Source organism: Hippoglossus stenolepis, chromosome 9 (genome assembly GCF_022539355.2).
Source record: "Hippoglossus stenolepis isolate QCI-W04-F060 chromosome 9, HSTE1.2, whole genome shotgun sequence".
Classification (NCBI taxonomy): domain Eukaryota; kingdom Metazoa; phylum Chordata; class Actinopteri; order Pleuronectiformes; family Pleuronectidae; genus Hippoglossus; species Hippoglossus stenolepis.
This window is the reverse complement of record NC_061491.1, coordinates 15,989,941-16,017,366: the sequence shown is the minus strand read 5'-3', so window position 1 is coordinate 16,017,366 and position 27,426 is coordinate 15,989,941. Positions and strand designations below refer to the sequence as shown.

Below are 27,426 nucleotides of genomic sequence, written 5' to 3'. Positions count from 1 at the left end.
ATAATATTATTATTTATATTCAGACGATGCAGGACTTTCCCAAAATCCAACTCCAGTCTGCTTTCCACACTCCTGTGACCAAAGGCCCACACAAAAAATTGACGAGAGCTCAGTCATGAACTGCAGAGGAAAATATTTATTACAAGAACAACTTGACAGCGTTTTCAACTTCCAAAAACAGTGAAATCTTTCAGTATTGCTATAATCATACTGTACAAATTCAAAAAAATGTCAAGCAACCTGTACATTTAACTGAACGTTTTAGTGAAAGTAAGATTAGCAAACAAGAAACTATCTGATCGTGAACATTCAGATTTTGTTGACTGGGGATAGCAACTGAGAGAGTTTCATGAAAGTTGTGCAGAACAAAGAACAGACAATGTGAGGACAATCTTCCAATCACAGTTTTTGTAATCGGTTTACAAATGTAATGTCATGTTTGTATGAAGTCACAGTTTATATAATTGGTAGAATTGAAAACCAATTCATCAAAATGCAAATTTAGGTTTAGGCCCAAAATAAATTTTAACTTAGCGCAGAATACATGTAAATATCAGTTAATACAGAGGAAACAAGCTACATATTGGATCAATGCAGCTCCATCAATACTGATACATCATAAGTTATGTGTTGCAACAAGGAGCCAGTATTAAAGCAAATTACTGCATCTCTGAATATTGCAAAAGAGCCAAAATAAAAATGTATAGTTTGTGTGTGGGATCAGTTTTGAAACGGCCGTTTTAAAGAATCGTGTCTGTTTACATTATACTGTTGAGAAAATTGAAAAACAAACTTGTCCCCCTCCTCATTTGGATCACCCTAAACACTTTGCCACTTACAGTACTCGGGACACAGATGTCACTTGAGCCCACTAACACTCGATTTCATAAATAAATAAATTAGACCAACATCACTCCCCTCTTCACTCTGTACATATTCTCAAACAGTATGTACACAAACATAAGCACACGCTTTACTTTTTTTTAACTCATTCAGTGTCACTGCCCTGCAAAAAAAAAATTCCCCCCACAAATGTTTTTTATTCGCCGCCACAATATCTACTACAAATATTTCACCTCTGTAAAAGTTTAGTATTATTCCCGTGAATCACTTTGCAAAACTGTTTTTAAAAGATGCAACATAAATAAAGATTAGTTTTAAAATTCACGATTTCTCTTAAATTGAGAAAAAGATGTTGGTTTTGGTGGTTGTGGCATTTCTGCAGGGCATTGACACAGTTCCAACTTTTCCACTTACAAATATATTTTACAAACTCCAAACCTGATAAATACCAAATACAGAAGAGCTGGAGCTGAAGCCTCTCATACTGATGCCAACTGTGTGAGAGCCTAACAGGAGAACCTTGATATCCAGTTACAGTATCTATTATTCATGCACTGTTGCACTCATGCAGTCACTCAAGTCCAAATCATTCTTCATCCATCAAACTTCACCTTAACGTATCATTGTTACTGGTTCTAATCAGCATCAGTTCACTTTATTCTACAAGAAACTGTCTTTTTTTTTACTGAGTAAAATATGTCTTTCTTTAGCCACTAGATGTCCCCATACATTGTGTCATGTCTTTGAAATCCTTCTGCTAAGGTCATGTGGCTTCTCGAGTTTCAAAACAACCGGTAGGATTCAGAGGCAATAAATGATATATCTTTATAATGAATTACACACCTACATCAAGTATAATTTAGAATAAAAATTGGCAATATCCCTCATTTTTTTTTCCACATTCACACTCTCCAATTCCTATTATTATAAAGAGATAATGACGGCGCTGGCAAGTGTTACCAAATAGATCTGTGTGATGTGGAGCAAGAACATTCAAAACCTAACCTGCGAATAACATTTAAGGCAAAGGGGGAATTGTCAAGGCATTTCCAACACCCATATTGCATAGCTAAGGCAGCACAGAACTTAATACAGTGAATATGTACATTAAACTGTATATCCAATGCCTTTTTATATACACAAAACACCCACACCTCTCACCAACACCTTATTTACACATTCATTCTTCTTAGCGTTTCTATGCTCATTTCTATGTTAAGCATCGTTTTCCAGAGTACAGTTTGGTCGGAGGAAGAACTCTCAACATATCAGTTTCAGTGACAATGACACAAAGTGATATACCCCTCACTGCTGCTCAAATTAATTCTTACACTCAATCCACTTAAAAGCAGAACGTAAAACATTTTACTGCATTAAACAAAAATCTTAAAAACCTGTAACACATTTGAATTCATTTAGAGATCGGTAGTGCGTGTTGTGTTTATAAAGTCACGAGGAGGACGGGGGGTACCATTGTCTATGTGACCTACTGGCGAGTATATTGAGTCGTAAATGAAGACCACTAGCGTGTAAGGGACTGGAAACGTCTCAGTCATCTTATCAGCAATCAAGGCAGGCGGAGATTCTATGGCAAACCACAAGAGGGAGCTAATGGATCTGACTAAAGGTTTAGTGTTTACACTGTGTGTTCGGTTGCAGCTTTGAATCTCTGGCACTTGACCATGCCCCACAGTGGGGCACATGGCAGCACATATGCTCGCTCTCTCTCTAATTCCGGGTACCAACCATGGGAATTTCTTTTCGGGTGTTTTGCTGAAAAAACACCTCCTGATTGGCAAAAGCATCCCAATGCACACATTAAAACAACAGTTAAAGTATTAAAGACCATTCCTTTGGTAATAAATAATTTGGCTTGAGTGCAAAATAAAAAGCAATGTGAACCCCCCCTGCAGTTATTCAGGCGATAGACTAAATGTAAAAGGAGTGTTTGACATGCAATGAAAACAGTCTATAGCCCAGTCTTATTTTACACAGTAGTCAAAATCCTCCACGTCATACCCATCAGTTCATGTGCTACATCCAAGCTTCATTATCGAGGCTTCCTGACTGTCCAGGGAAGGAGCAATCTTTGTTACCCATGGCTGGGGATCGCGGCTGAGGATGGATCATGTCCGCAAAAGCGTGGTGCAGGCTCTTGCATGTAGCAGGATGACCAGTGGAACGGGAGGTCTGAGGGGACAGCGGTGGGGTGTGGCAGGGTGAGAGCGGGTTGTGAGCCTGCAGATCTCTGTAGCTGACCGGGGTGGGGATACGCGAGGGGCTGTTCTCCGGCCTGTTGTCAGTGCGAGGCCTGATTCTGGTTTTCAGTTTGTGCTTTGAGATAAGGGCTGCCCTGTCCGCCTTCCTCTGCCCTTTCTTAGTCTGCAGCACTTCTCCGTCCGTGTCCCCGTTGGCCAGCGGGGAAGTCGGTGGGGGGGAATCGGAGCGAGATTCGCTCAAACTAAAGCACATGGAGGAGCTTTCACTGGAGGAATCCTGGAAGGAGCAGTCTTCAGAAGGGGGAAGGTGCACGGGTGATGGACAAGCCTCTGGAGGTGGTAGGTCATCACTCCCTTCACCATTTTCAAGGTTATTAGAAAAGTTTGGCTGGTGATTCTCCAGAGGGACACCTCCCTCAGGCCCTGTGCCCCAGCCAAGCTGACCCTGCTGACCTGTCAGCCCCCCTGTAGGAGGACCACGTCCAGGGTCTCCATTCAAATTCCTACAGTGGAAAGCTGGTTGTGAGGGGGGCTGAATAATTAAACTGTCGGACTCTGGCAGGGATGATGAGAGTTCCCTCTCCTCCATGGAGCTAGAGATGGCCGGGAGCTTCCTGAGACCCCCTCCCCGCTCCCCCCAGTGTTCAGGCTCTCCCTGACAAAAGTTGTGTGGTCCTCTAAAGTTGTGTCCGTGAAGTAAATGTAAGGGGTCCTCTAGAGAGAAATGACTGGGATTTGTTCTCTTGGATTCCCTAAGGTCAGGCAGAGTTCCAATCTTTGACCCCACATTCACAGAGGAGGAGGAGGAGTTAGAGGAGGAATAGGCAGAGTCAGTCACATTAGGATCAGCGAGCGTTGGCACCAAATGTGTCACAGCTCCCTGCAGAGTCGCTCCTCCTGGAGCTTTACTCGACACTCCTCTAGCCTGCTGCGTGTTGGCCAGAAACTCGGCCTCAAAGCTGCGATACAGGTCCTGCTCCTTCTGGGGGTCGAGCACTGGAAGGATCTGGAAGCCAAAGCCTATTCCTTCCTCCTCAGGATCCTGCTGCTCCAGGCCTGAGCTGTTCTTGTAGTGGCCACGACCAACAGAGCGAGGGCCCTGTGACACCCGAGGGGAGCGAGCAGAATGATGGTGAGAGTTTCGCGGAGATGAGTGTGGTGAACGCCGACCTCCTGAGGTTACTGGCGGCAGTAGTCTGCCTTTCCCTGTGGAGGGTGAGCGAGGGGCAGGGGGTCTGGGGGTAGTTATAGTCTTCTTGTGGGGGCTGCTGTTGTTGCTCTGAATCCCTTTAATAGGTGAGTTTGAGCATGAGGACGATTGCCTCTTGGAGAACCCACCGCCCACTCTAGGAGAGGAAGGGGGCATTTGTTTGGCCCGAAGTTCCTCTCGTCTGTCAGACGGTGGGGGCTGAGGGTCTCTGTAGCAGTGAGCGGGACTCGGGCTGGCATCACTGGCCCGAGTACGGCTCTGTACCTTACTCTGGCTTTGGGAGCGTGGAGCGTTGAGCCTTCTGGCGCCATCGTTTCCGAGGGAGCGTCCCCTCTCTGTGCGAGATGTCCGAGTTCCATCAGAGGATCCTTGTGGTGGGTTGGGTTTGAGTATTGGAGCGAGTGCAGCTCGTTCCCGAGATTGACTGCGTGCTCGGGGCAGTGAGGGACGGAGGGACGGGGTCTTATTTCCTGCTCCGGGCCTCTCGATCATGTGCTTCCCCTCTTTGCGATTGACAAGCAGGATGACCTCTTCACCAGAGCGCCGTGACGCACCACCAAGAGAGTACCGCCCCCCCCCTCCTCCTCCACCTCCTCCTCCTCCCCCTCCTCCTCCACCTCCTCCTCCTCCCTTAGATGATGCTGTGGAGGAGTCACTGTCTCCAGACAGACGTCTTGTTACTGGCAACATTGTCTCCTTATTCCTACAATGTGGAAGAGACAAAACGTCATTAATATATTCATTTATATGAACATCTCATGGTCAGTTTTCTCATGGATAGAAAATGTACATTTATTGGAATCCTCTGTGTCATTGTCCATGTACAATGCTCTGCTGTTTAAACATTGGATTTGTAATGAAAATGAGCTATTTTAGATTCTATTATTGATACTGTATTTATAGCATATATTCTCCCCTCTCTGTATTTCTATTCACCTTTACTAATAACCTATATTGAAGATTTTGTATGTTTTGTATTTCATCTTTTTGTTATTTTTGGCTGTGGTTTTCATATGAGCCATTACTGGTTTTTACCACACCCCACATTTCATTTTTGCATTTCATTTATTTTGAATATTTTGTATTTATGTTGTGTGAAATAAACTAAACTAAGCTAAACTATAAAATAATACCAGAAAGAGCATACTGAGCTTATCCCAGTATGCCCTCTTTAGTCATATTACTACACCAGGGACAGGATGCTACCTCTGACTCAGCTCTGACAGATATATATATATAGTAAATATTCTCTTCCTTCGAACCATGAGATGACATGTAATGTGCAACGCTGAGTATTTCTGAGTATTTCCCAAGCAGCTACTGAGGCACCCAGACAGTGTTTGTGACCTGAGGCTCTGTGCTTCTTGGAACAGTGGACAGTGACAGCCAGGGGGATTACAGGGAAGTTAAGAACAAGTGGGAGCAGGATTAGAGGTCTTGAAGATTTTCTAACCCAACACACAGCCGCACTGCCCTTTCTCAACCAGACTGTCACTGCACTGTCACGCACCAGAGGGACCATCAGGTTTAACTGTATAATCAAGTTCCCTTACAGGGGGAAGAAAACCTAGATATCTTTTTATGAGGACAGATCGATCGATTGTGTCCTGTAAAAAACATCAGGTGTGTTGAAATATATAATCTTATGTGTAAAAGATAACTTGATGCAGATATTATATATTAAAACAGTATATCTACAATGGCAGATTCAGTAGAGCACACACCTCAACAGAGGCCAGAATGTCCCCTTAAATTCAATCAAGCCGCACCGAATTTCACACATTCAGTCCGTTAAATATGTATAATTCTTTGTCATCAAGATCCATGAATTATTCTCTGGGAAAAATGTTGAAGATGTAAAGATTGCCTGATCTCACAATGGAAGGTGGAAAACAAAATTTCTGGTCCCACAACCTGATCCAAATTCGCACCAAAACCTTCCTGTATCACACATCTGTTTGGGATTTTTTGTGCATGTAATCTTGCTCATAAACAAACCAACCAGCATACAAATAGACAGGAGTGACGCTAATAACAATAGAACATATTGACCAGTTTTACACAATGGTTCTGTTGTAACTTAAACTTTAAAGCGTAAGAAAACTGTCTTGCTGTCTGGAATCCGTGTCTTCATCATGTCAGTCAAATTAGAACTAACGGCATCCTTCAGTCCTGTGTTTTGTTTTCATTTAATCGCAGGTTGTGACTTTAATTAGTGTTTTAATTAAACTGGACTTCTGAAGTTATCCTCAGAAATTAGATTTGCACATATTCAGACGAGGTAAGTCACCCACCTGTTGACCTACTTCCCCAGTTAGCTGTAAACAGTTGTCTGTGAGATTAGTCCTTATCTAGTCTGGCGCGCTTGTTAAGGGATGCCGCACCCACACAGGGTTAATTCAAATGAGCCGCTGCCTTGACGTCTGGTCCGAGCCATCACTCAATAAAGAAATGAGCCACCCGTTGGCTGATGGCCAAAGTAAACCAACATTCTGCTCCTAATTATGCTCAACAATGGTGCTTTCACAATTTGGCATAGAGGGAAAAGTATGTGACCAACTAAACCTTTTCCAGGCTTCATGGAGAGTGGACGTAGTTTTGAATTGTCCTTTAAATCCCATAGAAACAGTTCCTGATAAAGATCTCAACATGCTTCCTCTCTGGCTCTGATTCATCCAGCCTGCTCACAACCTGATCACTGATTTACCACTTTAGAAGCACGTCAGAGAAAAAGGATGTTCAGACCATGTAAAGAAAGACTTGCCCTCACAGAATCCCAGCCACGATCAATAGTCAATAGTCTAATTAATTAAATGAAAGTAGAGAAGAGTGTGGCGAGCTGAGGAAACATGTTTGGTGTCTTTCTTGTAGCCACTAGGGGGTGCTGTAGGGTGACTGTGTGAGACGGATTTGACAGAGCAATGTCACCTGAGATTAGTTCAAATCTGCTCTGATCTAATCTGTGGTTTCCTGGCATGTGTGTGTGTGTGTGTGTCCTGTCTGTCTGCTGCCTGGGCATGAAAGAGCAAGTGGCAAAAAACTAAGCTCACCCTGCCAGTCTACTTGTGAGGGATTAATTTCATCCTCACACATCCGCACACCTGCATAGGAACACACACTCGCCTGAGAGGATTAAAGTGTCGGGGTTCTGAACGGTCCCGTGGCGGCCGTGGAAGCAGATTCCGGGCTCCGCCAGAGTCAGGCTCAGTGTGGCCCAAAGTGTTCTGGGTTCGGCTCTGCCGTGTGGAGGAGGTGGCACAGGGAGCAGAGGGGGGCTCCGTGGGCCGCCTGTCTGGGGGCTTGTAAGGTGCAATGCCATCGTTTCGCCAGTGTGGTCCTGGGCTGGTGGAGCGAGAGGAGTGGGCACTGGAGGACTTGCTGTGGGTCCCCTGACCTTGGCCACTGGCTTTAGCCTGGTGGTAACGGTGGGCTGTGGAGACAGAGTGATAACAAGCGGTTAAGACCCAATGAGTCTGTTTAAGGTTCATAAATGCATCATAACTAACCACATCGATGCCATCAAGTATAGCAGCAGTCGAATAAATACACTTGCTGCTTCCTTTAGAGACGAAGCTTTACTTTTCAAACAAGTGTATAAGAGAACTGCCGATGATCCCACCATTTAGGGAGACCATTTATAGAACACATATTTCCATAAACACTGTGTGATCTTCAGCGTGGCCTATTGTGGCTTGAAATGTAACACCAATTATGATTTCAGCCTGTGTCAGCTGTCCAGAGTTCACCCAGACGTCACCGCCTCAGCAGCAGTTTGGATAAGGAGGGGCCGTCTCACCCAGCATAGTTATGAAGATGTGTCACTGCGCTGCTTATCAGAGGGACTGTAAAGATTGAGTGGTTCCGTTTATGAGCGGGGGTAAAAAAGGTTGTGTGAGTTGAAATGAGCTGCTACACTTATGTGTTCAGGTCGGGGTCGAGGAATTGTCACAGTGACCACACATCATTTCAATATCTTATATGTGCAAACCTGTTCACGCTGTCTATATTGTGCTAAAACTGTAGTATTGCAATTTTTTTTTATTTCCTTGCATTTATATCTGTTAACTTGTTTATCCATATGTTCTTACTGATGTTTCTATTTTACTGCCCCCCTCGCTGCTGTAATGTGACAATTTTCCCTGTAATGCGACTAACTATGGAATTTCTTATCTTCTATTGGTTTAGGATTTAGTAATAAAGACTGATTGTTGCTATCATCCATCCATACATCCATTATCTATACTGTTTATCCTTAAAGGGCTGTGGGAAGAGTTGGAGCCAATCCCAGCTGACGTGAGAGGCTGGGTACACCGTGGACAGGTGTCCAGCCCATCACAGGGCCAATATACAGAGACTAGCATTCCCTCTCGGATTCACACTTACGGTTCAAGTCTCCAATTAACCTGACCCAAATCTGCATGACTCTGGACTGTGGGAGGCAGCCGGAGAAAACCCACACAGACAAAGGGAGAACATGCAAACTCCTCCCTGAAAGACCCCTGGCCCAATAAAATCATGTCACCAGCAAACATTGGGTAAAAAAACAGAGTTTATAATTGTATAAATCATAGCTACATGTCTATTCCTCGAGGACTGACTGAGAAACACACTTTAGTCTGGAGCTGCTCCTGGCCCCGAATCCAACACACAAGACCTGAATCTTTTATTAAGAGACACAACAACACACGTTGTTGTGTAAGGGCCTGACGAGGAATAGTAAGTGAACTCACCAAAAGCAGCACAGCGACACGGGTCATGCTTGTCCAAATAGTGCTCTAATGTGTCCCAGCCCCCTCCGACGCGCACCATCACATGAGTGCGCAGGACCTGAGGCAGAGAAAAGGGAAAACAAGGCTTCAATAGATAAACAAGAGGGTGACGTACGAATTCATGCACAAAAAAAATGTGGCTCCACACAACCACACATGTTGCACAAGTCAATAGATATTCAAATTCCAGCAGCGGGGCAGCCTGCCGAAGGCCGGCTATGGCCCTCAGTGTTACATAACATCTAGATGCACCCCTGCCTGTACCCCTTCCCCTTCTCCCTCCCCCATCCTACCCTTTCTCCCACATCACCCCCCAGCTGCTGCCATTATGAGGGCTGTCCATTGCCATGCCAACTCATTAAACAAGAGTACGGTAGCATAATAAAGAGCCAAAGTGCTGTGAAAGACTTTTTTAGGCCTCTCTCTCTCATGCCTCTCAGCTGGCTTCCCTGTTTTCAGAGGGCAGCAGGGTGAATTAGCATGGTAACAACTCCCCCCCCCGCTCCCTGCTCCTCAGCTGAGATTTCAGTCATCTGTGAGAGGAGCAGAGAGGAGGGGGGGGTAGCCACAACAGAGGGGGGTTGGTGGATATGTCACTTCTTCCTCTCCTCTGCTTTCTGAGGCACACACATCCACAAGATCACACCGAGGAACCTCGCTCCCTCCAGGCAGAAGCTGCCGTCACCGAGGCAGCACACTTGGCCTGACGTGACAGCCCCGTGGATGTATCCCCTGCCTCGGGTTGTGTAACAGGGTCTGTCGGCCACATGTTTTAAAGGTTGTTGCCGTGTCTCTGAAGGGCGTGCAAGGCAGAGCAATAATGGTACATCCGAGTGGGCTGGCACAGTTGTTTTCCACTAAATCACACGTGGCATTGCGACTCATCCCTCATCTGTTGAGGTCCCAGACTCGCCCTGTGTCTGACCTCCATCTTTCCTCTAAGAAGAATCCACTGTGAGTCTCTTCATTGACCTTTCTCCTCTATTACATCAAATTCTTAAAAACAGCTGATCTGCTTATCTCTACCAGACCTGAGAGTATAAACTGCTGATCCTCTCCACTGCTCTGGTGTTATGTCAGTGGCAGGTTTGTGTTTTACTGTCTGTGTGAGGGTCATAAGGCAGCAGTGAGAAGCAGGGCTCATATTTGTAGCATCAAGAAGCAACAGGGGGAAGTGATTCGATCTACTGACTCTAATTGTGACTGCTAATTTATCAGTTGTATCTGTAGTGTTTACCACGACTGAGGTGTTGCTGTGACATAAAAAGACTCACATCCCCCTATAATTAAATTTTGACAGTAGAGGAGCAGTAGGTTCCATAAAAACAGCCACTGGGAATCCAAATAGTCAAATGTCTTATTGCAGTGTGATAATTGCATGACTATAAAGATAATTATCAAGGGTCATAAAATGCTACTTGCACAGTGTGAATTTCCAGACAGTCAGCTCATATAACCCCTTGCAGTCATATAACAACAGACATTCTTTGTTAATGATTTTTAGCCCCTGTTTCATTGCAACACATTTATTATAACGCATTTCATATATTATGCATGATGCTGCGGCACATCTGTTGAGGCTGAACATGTTTTGGGACCATTTCTCCCTTTTGAATCTGTGGCTAAGCTTCCAGATTTCCAAAACCTCTGAAGGGGTATCACAGTCTTCACCAGTGTAATAGCGAGAGAGACCCAGTCCCTGTTTCTATGGCAACAGTGAACAGAGAGACTTCTTGTGATCATTGCGTGGGCGTGTTGAACAAATTTCTCCTTGAACCTTGCTGGTTCAAAAATTAAGCTCATGGTTCATTTCAGCTGTTGTGCCCCACGACTGAAGGCATCTCTCCCCTTTAGCAGAGATGCCTCCCTGGGGACAAAGACGCCTTATTAACTCCCTCCCTCTGTTCGCATGGCGCCTTCGACCATTTGCTTTCTCCACTTCATCCCCTCGATCAGCCTGAGCTCCTTGTAGCAGCTTTGGCAGCTGAATAGGGGTTTGTCGGCTTTCAAAAGCGGCTGCCCGCTTCCTGCCCTTTGGAGGAATAAAGGAAATGTGTTGGGTGCACTTGTAGCGGCTCAGGCATATGGATGGCCATCGTCATCCCCCAGTGAGGCATCAGGAGAGGGCGGAGACAGAATGAAGAGAGCTAATCTGACAAGTCAAATGCTCCCTGACACAGACACACGCACACACACATATACAAACACTGAGTCCTGCCCCAGACGGGCACATTCAAAACAGTCTGTGACAAACATGTTTGGCTGCTCCAACACACACTCCTCACTCCATTTTATGGCTGGCATGAGATTTCTAAAGGGTGGAGGGAGGATTATGTATTTTTATAATATAATGAATGCTTATTTATTTATTTCCTTACTCTGGCAGGATGAATCTTTTAAGAGGGAACAATTAATGGCTTTTTTTGTGGGGGGGAGGCTCCTAAAGGACAACAATCCTGTCTCTGTCTCAGGACTTTATTTCTCCCATGGCAGTTACAATAAAGATCAATATTAATCTTTCATAGAGAAAGGTTTAGAGAAACACACTACATGTATCTCTTAATAGGGACTTATGTCTAACATAGTGATGGACTGTATTTCTTTAATTAGTCTGCATCTTAAAACAAAATAAGTTAAATGAGTCAAAAGAGTTGATCTACTTTACAAATCAGGTTTAATCTATTACTTTATTATAAATTATACATTTTCTTGGATTTGCCATAAATTTGGAAATTCCACTTTAAGTCTAATGGCGGCTAATGTGAAAATGATTGTTCTACTAATGGTTAGATACCGGCATCTTAAATTATTGATGCTTTTGGAGAAGACAGTCAAATAGTGCAAAAACTGGGTATGACTTCCCATTTTAAACTACAAAATGGAGAATGTTATTTTTTCTATGTCAAAGGGAAGTTTCCAAAAAAATTTATAAAATTCCCACTACAATAATTTTCAAACTGTCCCTTACCATTAGTCATACTAAATTCAGTTCATGTGACTTTAGCTTTTGGAATAAATGTGCAGTTCCCTATGAAAAAGAAGTAGAAAAATACACGTGTGCCGTATACTTTAGCATGTTGAACGTATCACGTCTCCCTGTCTGGGGAAAGTGGCGCTGCTCAAAGTGAAGAAATATTGACATTACTGGCCGGTCATGCAGCCCAGTCCTGTCCATGAAACTTGGACAGCCACGCAAAGAGTCCATTAATCTGGCTGTGGTACATTTTCGGTAATTGAGACCAAATCGATCCCTGGTATCATCCAGCCTCCCCTCCCAGTCCTCTGAGGCCTTCTGTGGGTACGGTGGCGGCTCTCAACCTGAAACTGAGACAAGCAGTCTCGCCAAAACAGGCTAGAGGCAAGATAAGGGCCGAGTCAGGAAATGACCTAAAGCTCTATTTGTGTCTCAGTGGAAAAAAAGTCCAGTCCTGGGATCGAGCCATGAGAGAGAGAGAGAAATTATAATGTTGTTCCATACACTGTTGAGTTCTCTAGGTTGTGATGCAGCAGAGTGGTTCATCTGTTGATACCGTATATAACCTTGCCCCTGTTGAAACATATGATGCCATATGTCTGCACCATATGGTTCCATACAATTACAGGCTTCACGCTCTTATGCTATTGACCAAAGTAGCCTGTGTATATAGAGCTGAACAGTAATAACTGACTTAAAGGATCATTAAGGATTGTATCAAAATAAAAAGTAAAGCATACACAGACATGTAACACAGTGACGGGTAATCAGCTTGATGTTTGTGGTGATGACAGCTCACCCTAATGAAGATCAGTGCACTGGAGTCTCCCACTTTGTACTTCCCCTCTGACACCTTGATCATGGGAAACTGAGCCGGACAGGAACATCGGCCCAGGATCTCTCTCACCTAAAGAGGACAAAACATTTCATCAGTCAGAGCTCACAAACATGACTCACACATCTGTAAGGAACCTAACAGCATTTCCTGTTCCTGAGGTCAGTGCCCCCATTTGAAATCATGAAATCATGTATAGACACAGAAAGCCCTATGGTCCTGAGCCCTATGTGTCAGCAACACAATGACTCGGTTGTATGGTTTGAGAAACGAGCAGTTAAATGGGATATATGAGGTCGATGCAGTGAGTGTGCGTCATCTTCCTGTCAACTCCTCTGCTCTCTCCAAGCACCTACCCAGTGCTGAAAGGCCCCACCCCACTCTCTGACCACATTAAAAGCCCTCATCTCATCCCTCCAGAACATTTTGGTAGTTTAGTTCACCGCAAAGTGCCACAAAAGCACAAAAATACATATGTGCACGTGCTAATGAAACCCCTCCCTCTGCAGCTCCCTGCACTGTTACATGACGACGTTTATGCTGCTGACATCACAAACTGAGGAGAGGAAGAGAGAGAGAGAGAGAGCTCATAAACCAGACCGGCGGTGCTGATGATGTCAGCAGGCCCCCGTGCTGCCAGCTGGGTTTTGAATCGAGGGCCCCATGCCCTTGCTGTGGTCGCGGGTGCTTATTAGCCAACTGGAGTCAGACACAACTGCAGGGTGGAGCGAGACCCGCCTGTGCAGCGCAGGGCCCAGCTCATGCAGGACTGGACAACTTTCATGTTGTTCTTGGCGTCTCTCTCTCTCAGACAAAAGCGTGTGAGTACTTGTCGGGCCGGGGAGGGAGAGAAAGTCAAGCAGCACAGTGACGGAGGAAAAAAGAGGAGGATGAGAGCGGCTACCTGTGTGTGTGTGTGTGTGTGTGTGAAAGGGTGGCCATTACAAAGGGAGGGAGTGCATGTTATTACTGTAACAGCCATCACATGCCGTGTTAGAGAAGTATTTCAGGTTATGAGCTGCCTCCCTTAGATGTAGAGCATCTTTCAGGCTGCCAATACAGCTAAAGGGATGTAGCTTGTTTGTAGTGTGTGTGTGTGTGTGTGTGTGTGTGTGTGTGTGTGTGTGTGTGTTTGGCCTACAACACCTACATTAAAGTGAGCTCAGAAGATTAGGGAGGCACCGTGTTATTTTCTTGAAATAGCACCCCTCTTCTCTGCCGTGTAAATTAAAGGGGCAGGAATCAGTGATAAGCCTCAGCAGCATCTCACCTGCCTCTCTGTTCTCCCCCTCACCTGCCTCACCCACCTCTTTCCCCCCCCTCTCCTCTCTCAGCTGCTTTTTGTTGCCTTTCAGTTTTTTTATTTTTAGCCGAGTGCACGAGCTGACCAGCCCTATATTTGTCTTTTCTTTGTTTTGCTTACATTTCTACATCTGCTTGCTCGCTCTGCCCTTCTCTCTCCGCTCTGTCAGTCCGTCTGTCGTTGTGTCAGTGGGTGGACTACAGCCCTGTTTGGAAAAACCCCAGCCTGTGACTTCATGGAAAGATTGCTATGGCAACAGACACACACACACACACACACACACACATAGCCGTACCCTTCCCTTTTTACCCGTGCAGTTTTCCTTCTTTTTTCATTCTTAGTATAGTGAAGCTATTCTCTCCGCACCAGAACACCAACTCCCCCCAAGAGCTGAGGTCATAAGTTTTCCTCCAGAGAGGAGGTGTAGCGCTCACACACCGTCTCTCACATGAAAGACTGAGCGGGAGACATAGTCGAGCCATGAGGTGTTTTAATAAAAACTTAATCAATAGCAGACCTGACATTTGATCTATTTACTCTGTCGAACATCTCACATGAAATGTGTGCACTTCCCATGTCGTTACTGTGTCAACAATGGATACACACACTGAAACTAGAATACACACATGAACTCTCTCTCTCACACGCACACACATGCTTATACATACACACAGTGGTGGGATGTAAACAAAGTACATTCACTTTGTTACAGTACTTGAGTACATTTTCCATGTATCTGTACTTAATTGAGATTTATTTTTGGATACTTTTCACTTTTACTCCACAAAATATATCAGCTACTATCTGTACTTTCTTTACAATGCACTGCATTACGTGTTCACATGGTTTTTGCATATTTTTAAAAGTAACCAATGACGAGACCGGAATTGGTCCATTGATCCAATCAGAGCGGGCTGGTAACCTTAGAGCCCGCCTCCTTTAGAAGAGGCCACTGCTGAGACTCATTCATAAGAGAGTCTGCATTATTCTTACATTAAACAGAATGTGCAGTAAAGGCACAGTTGATGATGTCCTAGAGCATTGCATAAGGAAACATACTACACTCTGCAAGTATTTTTACTCTTAATACGTCGTAATGTGGCACTTTTACTTGAGTACATTTTTGTTAAGTAAAATGTTTAACTACGTCCTCCAGTGCTTGCATACACACAGTGCAGAGAGAGATAGGCCGGGAGGAGCGAGACAAGGTCACGCAGGAAACATGCGGAAGTGGAGCCAGAACAGTGAGAAAAACTGCAGGATGAATTATAGATGCGTGCAGGTCACAAGAGAGACACTTTCAGACCGAGCTGCAGATGTTTGAGAAGGAAAAGAGGGAGAGAGAGAGAAAAGAACAGTGACTGAACAATCCACAGCGTGCCCCTATACTGGGAATGTGCTGCATCTGTCTTCAGAGTGGAATGCAGAGATGCTTGTGCAAGAGCAGCAAGAGAAACATTTTCATTATTAAGAGACCGCTGTGACGTTCCCCATGAAACTGAGAAGGTGGGTTTGTCTCCGTGCGGGTTAATGCACAAGAAAATACACAGAACATATTCCTTTAATGCCCCCCCCCTGCTCAGATCGCGTCATGTGCTCAGTGTAAGTCAACAATCTCTTCAGTCTTTTCCTTCCTGACCTACAAACATCTTAAAGGACTTTCGTGGAGGAGATAGGCTGAGACGGAGGGCTGCCCAAACCCTGGGGATGTACAGAGGAAATGGGAGGAGGAGAGAGATAAAGATGTTTAGGTCCACATTTTCTTTACTGTTAAGTGATGTGGACTCCCATGTCACACTGTACAAGACTGTGTACTGTAACAATGATATCATAAAACAGTGAATGTAAAACAAATAGTTCTGAGTTTCACTTCCTCATTCAGAAAGTGATTTTAACTTCATAAATGTACACACAACTATATAAATATCTGTCTGTTCTCCTTGTGACTCAACAAGCCGTGTACAACTAGTGCTCTCGTCAAACAGAGGTGTGCTGGCCTGCAGTGACTGGTTCGGCTGTGCTACAATTGTTGCAAAAAAACTCCAACAATAAAAAGCTGATGATTACAACATCTCACTCCGCAGGAATTTACACGAGGGTGGTTTCAGCACTTACTCCTGCGCATTTCTGTGAGAAAATTGGAAAGAGGAAGAGGTTTATGACGGGAAACAAAGTGCTTTCAAAGAAAAGAAAAATGTGAGGAATATCAGCACAGGCGGCATAATCATTGGGACTTTAAAAAAGTTACCCTGTTCTTTGATGACAGAGGATCTTCTGTCATTACTGGCAACTTCCCATGTTGAAACAACCTCACCATCAGATAAGCACAGAGGGATATGAAAACTAGGCCACAGGGGGCGACTACTTGGCGGGGTGGAGATTTTTTGAATCTTGGAGAGGTTACAGCTCCACCACCCACACGTAAACATTCCTAGATCCTGTGAACACACACTGAAAACAGCCACATATAAGACTCGATGCTCCTATAACCGCTGGTCTGACAGCCCGGATAAACATCTCCTCTGTGGACGACCATGCTACATCTCATAAACATGAAACTGCCTCCTTTGCACAAATGATCTCTTTAGACAACCTGAGGGGTGAAGGGAGGATATGAACGACTGAACGTACGATAATTATGTTTTCTAATTAGGTTGGACCTGCAGCCTGAGGGGAGGAGCTGGAGAGAAACTGAAGTATTTAGAGGCTGTTAGCAGCTCGACCAACAGGCCGGACGAGCTGAGACAAGATGGATAAACAGAGTATGATCAAGGTTGGGTTAGTCAGTTAATGCTGGTAACAGAGGAGAAACAGAATAATAACAATATACTTTGGAAATTAAGATAAATGAAGAATGCATTAAAGCTGTAGTTTGACATTTTGGCAAATACTTTTCTTGCAGAGTTTGATAAGAACGTTGAAATCTATCTGATAAATTAAACATAGTTAAGTTAAAACGAGTCTTATAGCTGAGGCCACATTAGGTTCTCAGCTACACATTGGTGCTAGTTATAGGTTTCTATCCTCATTTGTTACTGTACAGCGGCGGAAAAAGCTGACACCCCTCATGAAACCACATTAAAATCCATTAGATCCCGGTTGGTTTTTCATCTGCACAAAATAAAAATCGATATAATCGAGGTGGATTATATTATGATGGATTATGTTACCTTCATATTACCCATAAACTGAGCTTGGGCTGCATGTTTTCCCTTGTTTCCAGTCTTTATGCTAAGCTAAAATAAGCAGAGGCTGGCTCTCTAAATATTTACCAAACAGATATGGGTGTGGTGACGATCTTCTCGTCTAACTCTCTGCAAGATGTCGTCTTTCCAAAATGTTGAATTATTCATCCAAAATAACTGTTTGATCAGGGTGAAAAAAAGCAAATCATACTGGGCCAGACATCATCGGAGAGAACCATGCTCTAAAAAAATCAATGTCTGTCTTCTGGCCACATGACAAACAGCCCATCAGGGGCTGGGAGGATATCTATAATCTAATGGACATCAAGTGCTGTAAGGTGAATAATTCCATCATTCATCTCTTTCAGTCAGAGAGCAGTGTAATCAGTGGGTGCAGGGAGCTGGATATCACGCCGGCGTCTAACTCATTTGCCGCTTTGTTTTGATGAGGCTCCACAACACTCAGCACTCTCCTCCTGACATGCAAGGTTAGAGGAATGGATGTCCGTCTGAGGACTCTCTGTCATCCTGACAGTCTCTGCCTGAGACCAGCTGAGAGTCCGAGGCAGGTAGGAAACAGACAGATCGCTCACACAGACAGTGGCCTGCTCAGATACACACCAACTTCACTGATAATCATGCAAAAGATAAGTAAATGGCACCAAAACACTGCAAATAAAGATATGAAGACAAAGCGTGCAAAGCGTGGAGTCAGCTGTTTCCCCCCATGGAAAACAGTGACGCGAGATCTGCTCTCTGCTGTCACTGAGAAAATAACCTGTAAAACACTAAAGCCACACAATTGCTTGTGACATGTGACACAAGAGAGAGAAACAGTGAAGGATGCCACGCTCTCTCAGCAAAGCGTGTAAGTGTGACCCAATGCAGAGCTTGATGACCTACTTTTCCCCTCCACTCTCTCTACTGTAGCTCTGCCTCCCACAGCCACATTCATAGCAGTCAGGTTTAACAGAGTGTACAGTAAAGTCACTCTAGGCACACTATCTTTCCTCCACTCCCCTTTTCTATTCCATGAATGCATGTATTGGACCATAAGGTTAATGGCCGAGAGTGGCCACACACACATAATACACACATTCTTTGCTTTATCCCCTCTGCTCCGCTGGTGTTTCCATCCAAAGACGGAGATGTCAGCCTTTGGTTACCTCGCTGCCAACGGTGTCAGTCTATTCATTTCCTCTCCTCCACGCCACCAACAAGACATATTGTTCTGCTCCTTGCTATCATCTCCAGTGGAGACAGGAGTGGGGGATGGTGGGGGGAAAACAGGACTCGCGCATTTATGAACTAAACAAGCACTGAATGTTGAGGCCTCGGGTGAGAAGAGACGTGAAGCAGTTAAAATGAGTGAGCAGGAAGAAGGAAAAGATGATGAACGAAGGGAGACGACAAAGGCTGTGAAGCTCTTCTGGTCTGTTGTTTATGAGCTCAAGTATTGTTCTCTATAGATGCCGATATGCATGGAGTAAACATGTGAACAATTAGAGTATGCATTAAGGGGTCAGTGGGTTGAGTTTTAATTATTATATATATATGTCAGTTTGCCCAAGGCCTAATTGCAAGACCTAGAAAATACACAAAAAGGTTTGTGTAGTTAGCTAACCATGCTCCTTTCCCAAAGGCTCAAAGCAGCATATAGGAAAATACTGCTTCAATCAAAGTCACTGTTATAATCCCTCTCCAATGGAAATATTATAGAAAATCCCCTAATGCACAGGATAAATGTATATGTGGAGTATACAGTGATGTGGACCAGCTGCTGTCTGTGCCACTCATGAGGAGAACAGATTGCATGAAATGGGGGGGGGGAACCTTTAGACTCACAACAAATCACCGACTCAAACTACGTTGAAGGAAATGAGATGCCGGCCACTTCCTTAACTCTGGAGCGGAAAGCCGTCCCACTGTGAGATGAGTAAGAACATACGCAGAGGCAGATCAGAGGGAGACAGGAGGTGAGTATTTACATGAGGGTGTGTTTCAACCAGGAAAGTAAACCTGACAGACAACGGCTTTGAGGCAGTGTAAGATTAAAACCTATTATATCCAGCGGGTAGTTGATATGACACACCACAGAGTTTAATGAGTCACTATAATGTTACATAAGTGGTCTGGGTGAGGGATTATCATCATGTTCATTATTGTGAAATTAACCCCAACAGGGTGATGCAGCCCCACGACGAGAAGCAGACGAATAACTGGTGATAATTGGTGATTATTGTGATTCTTAAAGAGTCACATATCCTGAGAGCGAGTTGCACTATGACCGATCACCGTCTGTTAGTTTATACTCATTAGAATAACGACACATAATCCTGTTATCATTACGCTTGTATTGTCTCAACAGGAAGATTAATGTGATCACCCAACCCAACAATGTCTAGAATAATGCAGAGTTGGTAAATGTACAAATCTCATTGAGATGTTTTGAACAGCAAAGGAATCAAGTGCCAGACTCTTCACTCACTTTTCTCAGTGGAGCACTTGGGGGGATTAGCACCAGAATTAACACACTCATAAATATCAGTGGCCTTAACATGTCTGGTTGATTCCATCAAGATCCATGAATTATTCTCTGAGAAATCAAGGAAAATGTAAAAAAAAAAAAAACTCCTATCTGGAGATATTAAATAAAGTGAAAGTAAATTCCTAGATCTGCCCACTGATCCTGATGCACACCAAAATTGAATGGATGCTTTCTTGACCCATACTGTATCCTTCCGCCAAGTTTTGTGGTAATCTGTCCAAATTGTTTTAGCGTAATCCTACTAAATAACAGAAAAACTCGGACGAAAACATAACCTCCTTGGTTGAGGTAATAACACACCAGAATTTAACGTACTGTTCATATGTGTTTCTGAATATTTATACATAAATATGATCCTACAAAGTGTAGCTTGTCAGACTAAATTGTATTACTCCTACTAGTTGATACACTGCGCCATAAAACTATTTGGCGGTCACGCATACACTATATAATTCACATTTACGACGTGAGGTTGGATATATTGGATGTGAGCATCCTTGGGGTGCACACATGTAATCACAATGTACTGGGTTCACGTCTAAAAAAATCCAAAGTACAAATGGAATCTCAACACTTGCAGCATTTCAGCTTGTGCAGGCATGTGAGACACACCTCAGTGGGAGGTGATGGCCTGATAAGTAATTGATGGCATTTGATCAATAATGGCAGTGGATATGAAAAGGCAAGCAGATCATGAATAAGTGAACAAATTATGTTTTTTTTTTATTTTTAAAGCAGCTCCAAAACTAAGCCATCATGTCTCTAATCTCTTGCCTAATGCACCAGACAGAAATACACAGAAACATGTGCAGGTTTTCTGCAGGTTAAACTTGACACTGATGCTATGGGAGACAGACGCCTGGTGTTCTGCAGCAGGAGATGAGCGGGCAGCTGATTGAGCAGATATTGATCAAACTGTTTAAAAAGAAAAAGGAATTCATTATGAGTATTTTTTCTGGTAAATACACACATCAGGCCAGGATTCAGTGGAATTATGTCTCAGACAGTCTCAGCCACAAAATGGGAACTGGACCACAGAGCTGGAGTCATTAGACAGGATGTCTTAGTACAAGTAGAAAAACTGCGAAACACTCATAATAATAATACTGCCCTATTTTACCACTGCAGCCATTCATCTTAGTGCCACTGTGGTGTCTAGTGTGAAGAGCCTCATGTTGCTGATAAACATGCAGCCATTTCCTAAGGTTTGACATGGAGGATGGAGACTTTTATTCACCAGACGCATGACGACTGGAAGTGCCACATCCTAAATCAGTCAAAGTCTGCCATCATGCAACAGCTGAGGGATCTATGTGTTAGCGTGAACGACAGAGAACATCACAGACATACGCTCTGTGGCTCTCCTGTGATCTTTCCTGTCCTGAAACTCAGTCAGGTTGTATAATCCTCAGCAGTCAGTCATATGAGTGAGTGTGTTGGACGCATGTCTGAGTACGGACAGCGCACATCCTCCGCCACATGCTCTCCTATTCCTGTCTGCGGAGGTCACACTTAGAAGCTCCTCGCTCCAGTGTGACTGTCAACTGTCTTCCACCCAACTCCCTCTCTGCTGTCCCTCACATCTTCAGTGTCAAAGACAGACATTGTTCTTCTCACCAGCATGAAAATATTAACTCCCCCCCCCCGCCTCCCGCTCACAACCCAAGCATGTGTTCTTCTGCTGGTCTGTCTATCTGTCTGTCTCCTCTTGTAAACTCATGTCCGGCGGGGCCTATAGCTGAGGTCAACCAGTTCAACAGGGCCAATGGCAAGAGTTGATGGTTTGAATTCCACAGGACAGGACACGTAAACGAGGCAAAATGCCAAAGGACATTTTTGGAAGTGCTTCAGAGGACAGCACACAATTATTTAATAATTCATTAATCCATCTCTTCTTGTTTGATGTTGTATTGATTATTCCTGGTGGACAAAGTCAACTAAGAGGCTGAAGATGTCCATCAACAGAAAAACATGTCTCATGCAACCTTGTGTAGAGGCAGTGCTGACCTTTGTTACTCAGAGCAAGCAGGTCATGTTCTTTTAGCACGATTATGCAAAAGCTTCTCAACTGATGTCCATGAAATTTTGAGGAGGTATGAGACATGACCCAAAGAAGAAGCCATCATTTTCCTTGATTTCTCAGAGGATAATTCATGGATCTTAAGTAGGCATGTTTAGGGACTGATATTTATGAGTGTGCACAATTTGGTGCAGATCCAAAATGAAAAAATCCGGACCTAGTGAATGTTGTTTCATAGGGGGGCTGTATTGGTGGAGGTATAAACTCTACCTTGTGCCTTTCTAGTTCAAGAATGCAGGTAAAATGTCACAGAGTTGACCTGTGACATTTCAGAGCTCCGAGAGAGAAACAAGAACTCAGGTGTCAAACACACACCGGCCCTGACAGGTGGGCAGGAATCTAACAGCACAGCTTAAAAACTGAGTTATGTGTATAGATGCATGTACACACCCACACCACAGGGAATCTATAATGTGCCTGTGTTCGTCATAGCATCGACATGATGTTTTCAGAGAGGGTGTTTGACTTTTGACACAGTGTCTGTGTTTTAGAGTATTTGAGTTTGATGTGCTTCTATCAGCTGATCCTGATACTGTTTACCCCACTGGTTCTGTGGAACCAAGGCCTGGGGGTGAGAAGCCTGTGGGAAAGTGGATTCATCCTGCAGGGACCTTGACATTCCAGTACATCTGTTGTATGAAAACTGAGCTGGAGGATCATAGCACTCGTCTAGGTTGACTTTCATGAATCATAATGTAGTTATGAAACATTTTGGGTAGCAGCTGGGGTCAGAGTATTAAATCACAGGCTAATACGTGGCTCTATTCAGACGGAACTCACCAGCTCATCCAAATTTCGCATGTCACATAACACTCTCTTCGGCTGCCAGACGAAGGGCTCTGGTTCGGGTTCAACTTCGTCCTCCTCCGCACTGTGGTGGCTGCTCTCCTTCCGACTGAAGCCCCTGGTGGGCGCGCTCTGCTCGGCCGGCTGCACCGCTTCGATCCGCAGGCTCTCCTGGTCCCGGATCTCCTCCTCGATCTCCTCCTCCAGCTGGATCAACATGGGGGCCAACATGCCAAACTTGGAGCCGCGGCGCGCCACCTCGAGGAGGCACAGGATGAAATTCTTCTCGTTGCACCTCTCCACCAGGTCGTTGGTCTCGAACATGAGCACGTCCTTGATCCAGAGCTCCTGCCGGCACCAGCTGATGAAGTTGGACACGTTATCCCGGGCCAGGAACGAGCCGGGCACGACGTTGCGCGACTGGAAGCCCACATCCTTGGACGGCACCTTCATGGACCGCGCAGCCTCCGGGCACTCCAGCTGGAAGTCCTGCGCGGCGCGGTTCACGTTGTTGGCGTGCCGGCACAGGGCACAGCCGCTCTCCAGCCCGTCCATGAAGGTGTCCGCGGTGACATCCAGGTCGTACAGGGTGTTGAGCCACTCAGCCAGGTCCTCCTTCATGGCGTACAGGTACTCCTCGCTGGATTTAAAAGGCCGGATGCTCTTGGAGGCGGAGGACTGGATGTTGCTCTGATCAGCCATATTGTCGGATTATGTATCGATAAAGTCTACTTGATGATTCCGGATTGTCTCATTGCACGACTGCGCTCCAAAGCCTCGCCCGCGGGATGCAGCGAAATAACCGTGTTGACGCACCCATGCCGATGTGCATGTGTGGTTTCTTATCGCAGCTCCTTGAAGCCTGGCTTTGTGCTGCCACGAGCATTTCTGGATGCGGACTGGCCCACTGGCCCTGGCGCATGGATGCGTTTTCCGGATGTCTCTGCGCAGCCAGTTTCCTTTAGAGAGCGCATTGCCGGGAGCCGGAGTGGGAATGAAACGTGTGCGCTCCCGGACGGTGACACACGCCCATGCGTCGAGCGCGGCGAATCCACCCGGTGTCCGGTGGGTCGTCTCGCCCGCTATCAAAATCCACGTGTCACCACCATGTCTGCGGGCGGTCGGATCCTTCTCTTCCCTCAGCGGTGAAATCACGACCAGTGTGCAGCAGCAGCAGCACCGACTCCACAGCTCATCCTCCCCTGCAAATAGGCTCAGCCCATGTTGCGCCGCCTCTCGCTGAATATGTTGACCCGCTGTAGCTTAGAGCAGCAGAGCGACTCGGTGGCACATCCCATTATGAGGGATCAACGCTCCGCACAGAGGAGGGGAACTTAACCCCATGTTCTCCAACTCAGCATATGCCATAATACTCCCCCCTAAACCTGTGTTGGTTATCAGGGAACAACATGAATACATAAAGTTCAAGTACTCATCATTTAAAGTAGACCCTATTCGTTTTTAAATTTAATATTACCTTAACCCCATGTTCTCCAACTCATCATATGCTCTTATACAACCAACGAAGCTGACATCATAACCCACATTTTATCACTGCAGGCCTCAAAATACCTAACGTTAAATTAAAATACTAAACTATTCAAAACCATCATACAGAAATTCACAGAAGTTCACTAAGCACATGCTCTTATTTCCAGTGAACCTGATATGTTTGATACCATAACCCACTGTTATCACTGCAGGCCAGCAAATAGTTAACAATAAATTCAAAAACTACACATATAGTATTGTTTTGAATTGTTATGTTAAACTTAACCCCACCTTCACCAACTCAGCACAGGCTCTCTTATACCTGCTGAACCTGATATGTTGGTTATCATTACCCACATTTACCACTGCAGACCCACAAATACTTTACATTGAATCCAAAAACGAAACATTTGAAACTCGTTTCTAAACTCCAACTGTACTCTTAATAATTAAACTAGAATATCACTCAGTAGAGCGCTTACCTCCGCCAAGGCTCAACAGTTTAATTTAAATTCACTAGATCCAGATTTCTCTCTGGATCTGCATCAAAGTTTCATGGATTCAACCTTGGGTCAAATATAATTAAGGTAACAAAAGTAAAAGTACTCATAATTCAGAAAGGTCTTTATCAGGTTGTCTTTTACATTATTGGACTATAACTCTTTGCATTAATGTGTAATTGTATCTTGGAGGTGGAGAAATGATTAATTTAACACACTCCTTTTTAAAATATTGATCAAACTTTTCATGTAACCAATGCTGTCAAATAAGTGTAACACAGTAAGTAAATAAAAGTACACGATTTCGCAAATGTAGAAGTGAAATTGAAGTACTCCGCAAAGAAGAAAAAATACAATGTGTGTACCTCCAACAAGCATACATTTTTTGAAGTTTATTTCGATTGCTGAGACTTTTACATTTTTGTATTTTGAGTTCATAACGTTGTTGATTATATATTCATGCAGTTTTTTACACCCTGTTTTCACACCATTTTTTAATTTACTAGGACTTCGCTCACTGAGGACGTCTTTGTGTGGCCTCTTTATACCAAGTAGCCTCAAGTGATAAAAAGCATTTACAGCTGCATCTCAGTATCACGAGACAGCCACTGTGATCAGTGCAAGAATTTCCATTCCCACTCTATAATCTCACCAATGATTAAAGGATAAAATGAAGAGGGAACGGTGGTACGTTAGTTAAGCTTGAAAAGCTTTGTTTCTAAAACTTTTGCAACTTTGTAATTGATTTGTAAAAGACACTGAACAAATCAAGGATCTCAGACCTGGGAGACAGAGCCTGTAAACCCTGAGACAGCAAAAGATTAAGGATTCAAAGGGGAGATAGTGAGATAAACAAGAGATGGACAGTGTTACCCAGTCCACTCAAACAGTAGTCTGCAGCACAAGACAGTAACTAACTCATGATAAGAGAATCTAATGATAACAAAGAGAAATATGTGTTTGTCACAGTGCACAGGTCTGTTGCTAGAGCGAGGGAGAAGCAGGATCTTTCTATAACAACTTGAATGTTGCATTAACGTGGGAAAAGTTGATTCCTCTTCTTATTCTATACATCTGAAAAACTATTAATAACCAGCATGAGAACATAACCTACACCAAGTCACATAAATGATACAAGAGACTTGTCTTGATGTGAGACATATTGACTCCTCTGGAACAAACGTCAGTCAAATGTTGATGTTGAAACCTGATTTTCAGGTTTTTATGGTAAAACATCAGCAAAACTTGCCTGATGGCCTGATGCACAGTCAGTGAGCTAAATTCCAAACAAGATGGAAGCCTTACAAGTCATATCTGAAGCACATGATTAAAAACTAATGAATCCTATTGGCTATTTGAATACAAACTTAACCAAACCTAAGCTTTTTTAGGACTATATGATTATCTCTAGAGGCTTTAATTCTGAGAATAGTTTGAAAAGCACTGAAATACACATTCTCTTCAATTATATGCGGGTATACCTGTAATTTCTATCTTGAAAAACTTCTGGTTGTGCCTTTAAATAAATCTTTCCACCTTCTCATTTCCCTCTTTCAACGATCCTCCGTTGGAGCGGCTCATGTACTCCCCTAATGTGCTATTGTTTGAATTAAAGCGAAGCCGGCTGCCAAGAGGGTGGTCTTGTTTTCATTTAAAAAGAGTCATGTGTCTGTTTAAGAGAGAAAGAAAGAGCATAAGGGAGAAAGAAAGAGCGAAAGAGAGGAAGGAAGGGAGGCAGCAGAGAGAGATAGAGAGAAAAAAAAGAAAAGGGGGCGAGAGGGAGAAGGTGGGGGCTGATGAGATCATTTTCTGGGCCGCGATGAATCAGCTTTTCTGTCGGTAAAGAGAGAGGGAGAGAATTCAGGGCTCTGTTAATCCACACGAGCAACTGGCCGCAGTGAATGAGAGGCACTTCAAGATCTCAGCTGTGGCAAAAGTAAGTTACAAATAAAAAACAAACCACACATGGGCATGAACCATGATGACTGTGTCTCATCGGTCTGAGGATTGTAAGGTGAGATGCTGATGTACATACACGAGCTGTTACAGAGCAACCTCTCTGTTTTTTAAATGTTCCCCCTGTGCTCTGACAGGGAGGTCAGCGTTCATCAACCCTGGAGTTGGAAAAGGTTTTGGGTCCTAACTTAAAAACCTTCAGGAGATTAAATTGAGGTGCTCAGCTGCTGTATCCTATATTTTTCCACACACACCTATAGAATCTCACAAGCATATTCACTATCTGTAACTTTGCCACAGGAAAGTCAAAGCTAACGTGTTCAACTGAAGCAACAAACAAGTGTCTCAACTCAGTCTTCATCAGGTCACGCAGCATTTTTGGACAGAATCCTGACGGCTAAACAGAATGCTGCAGAAGACGTTGCACAAAGACGTGATGTAAATGCTATAGGTAACCAAAAGAAAACAGCAAAGAGCTGTAGGATGGTCTTAGTCACATGTTCGACAGATGTTTAAAAAAAAAATGCCATCTGTGATTAATAACAGCACTTAATGCAACTTGATTACCTTATAGGGCCATACGGCTCAATGTAAGAGGGGAATGAGAGCCATACCTGAAGGAAAGTAAAATTAAAGATAAATCTTCAAGGCATTTGTGATAGCTGGGATTCCCACAAGGTCATTTTGTTGTTGTCGTCTCAGCTTATGACGAGTCTATTGGTTATAA

The 27,426-nt window shown here is 44.2% G+C and overlaps 1 protein-coding gene across 1 annotated transcript; it reads right to left on the bottom strand.

The window, feature by feature from the left end:
- Nucleotides 1-121: 121 nt before the first annotated feature.
- On the bottom strand, nucleotides 122-24,033 carry gas2l1 (growth arrest-specific 2 like 1). Its single transcript, XM_047341396.1, has 5 exons — nucleotides 22,747-24,033; nucleotides 12,815-12,922; nucleotides 9,003-9,099; nucleotides 7,396-7,702; nucleotides 122-4,975 (listed from the first exon to the last, which is right to left on the bottom strand). The coding sequence occupies exons 1-5, from the start codon at nucleotides 23,452-23,454 to the stop codon at nucleotides 2,878-2,880; spliced, it is 3,318 nt and encodes a 1,105-aa protein (XP_047197352.1). The 5' UTR covers nucleotides 23,455-24,033; the 3' UTR covers nucleotides 122-2,877.
- Nucleotides 24,034-27,426: the final 3,393 nt, after the last annotated feature.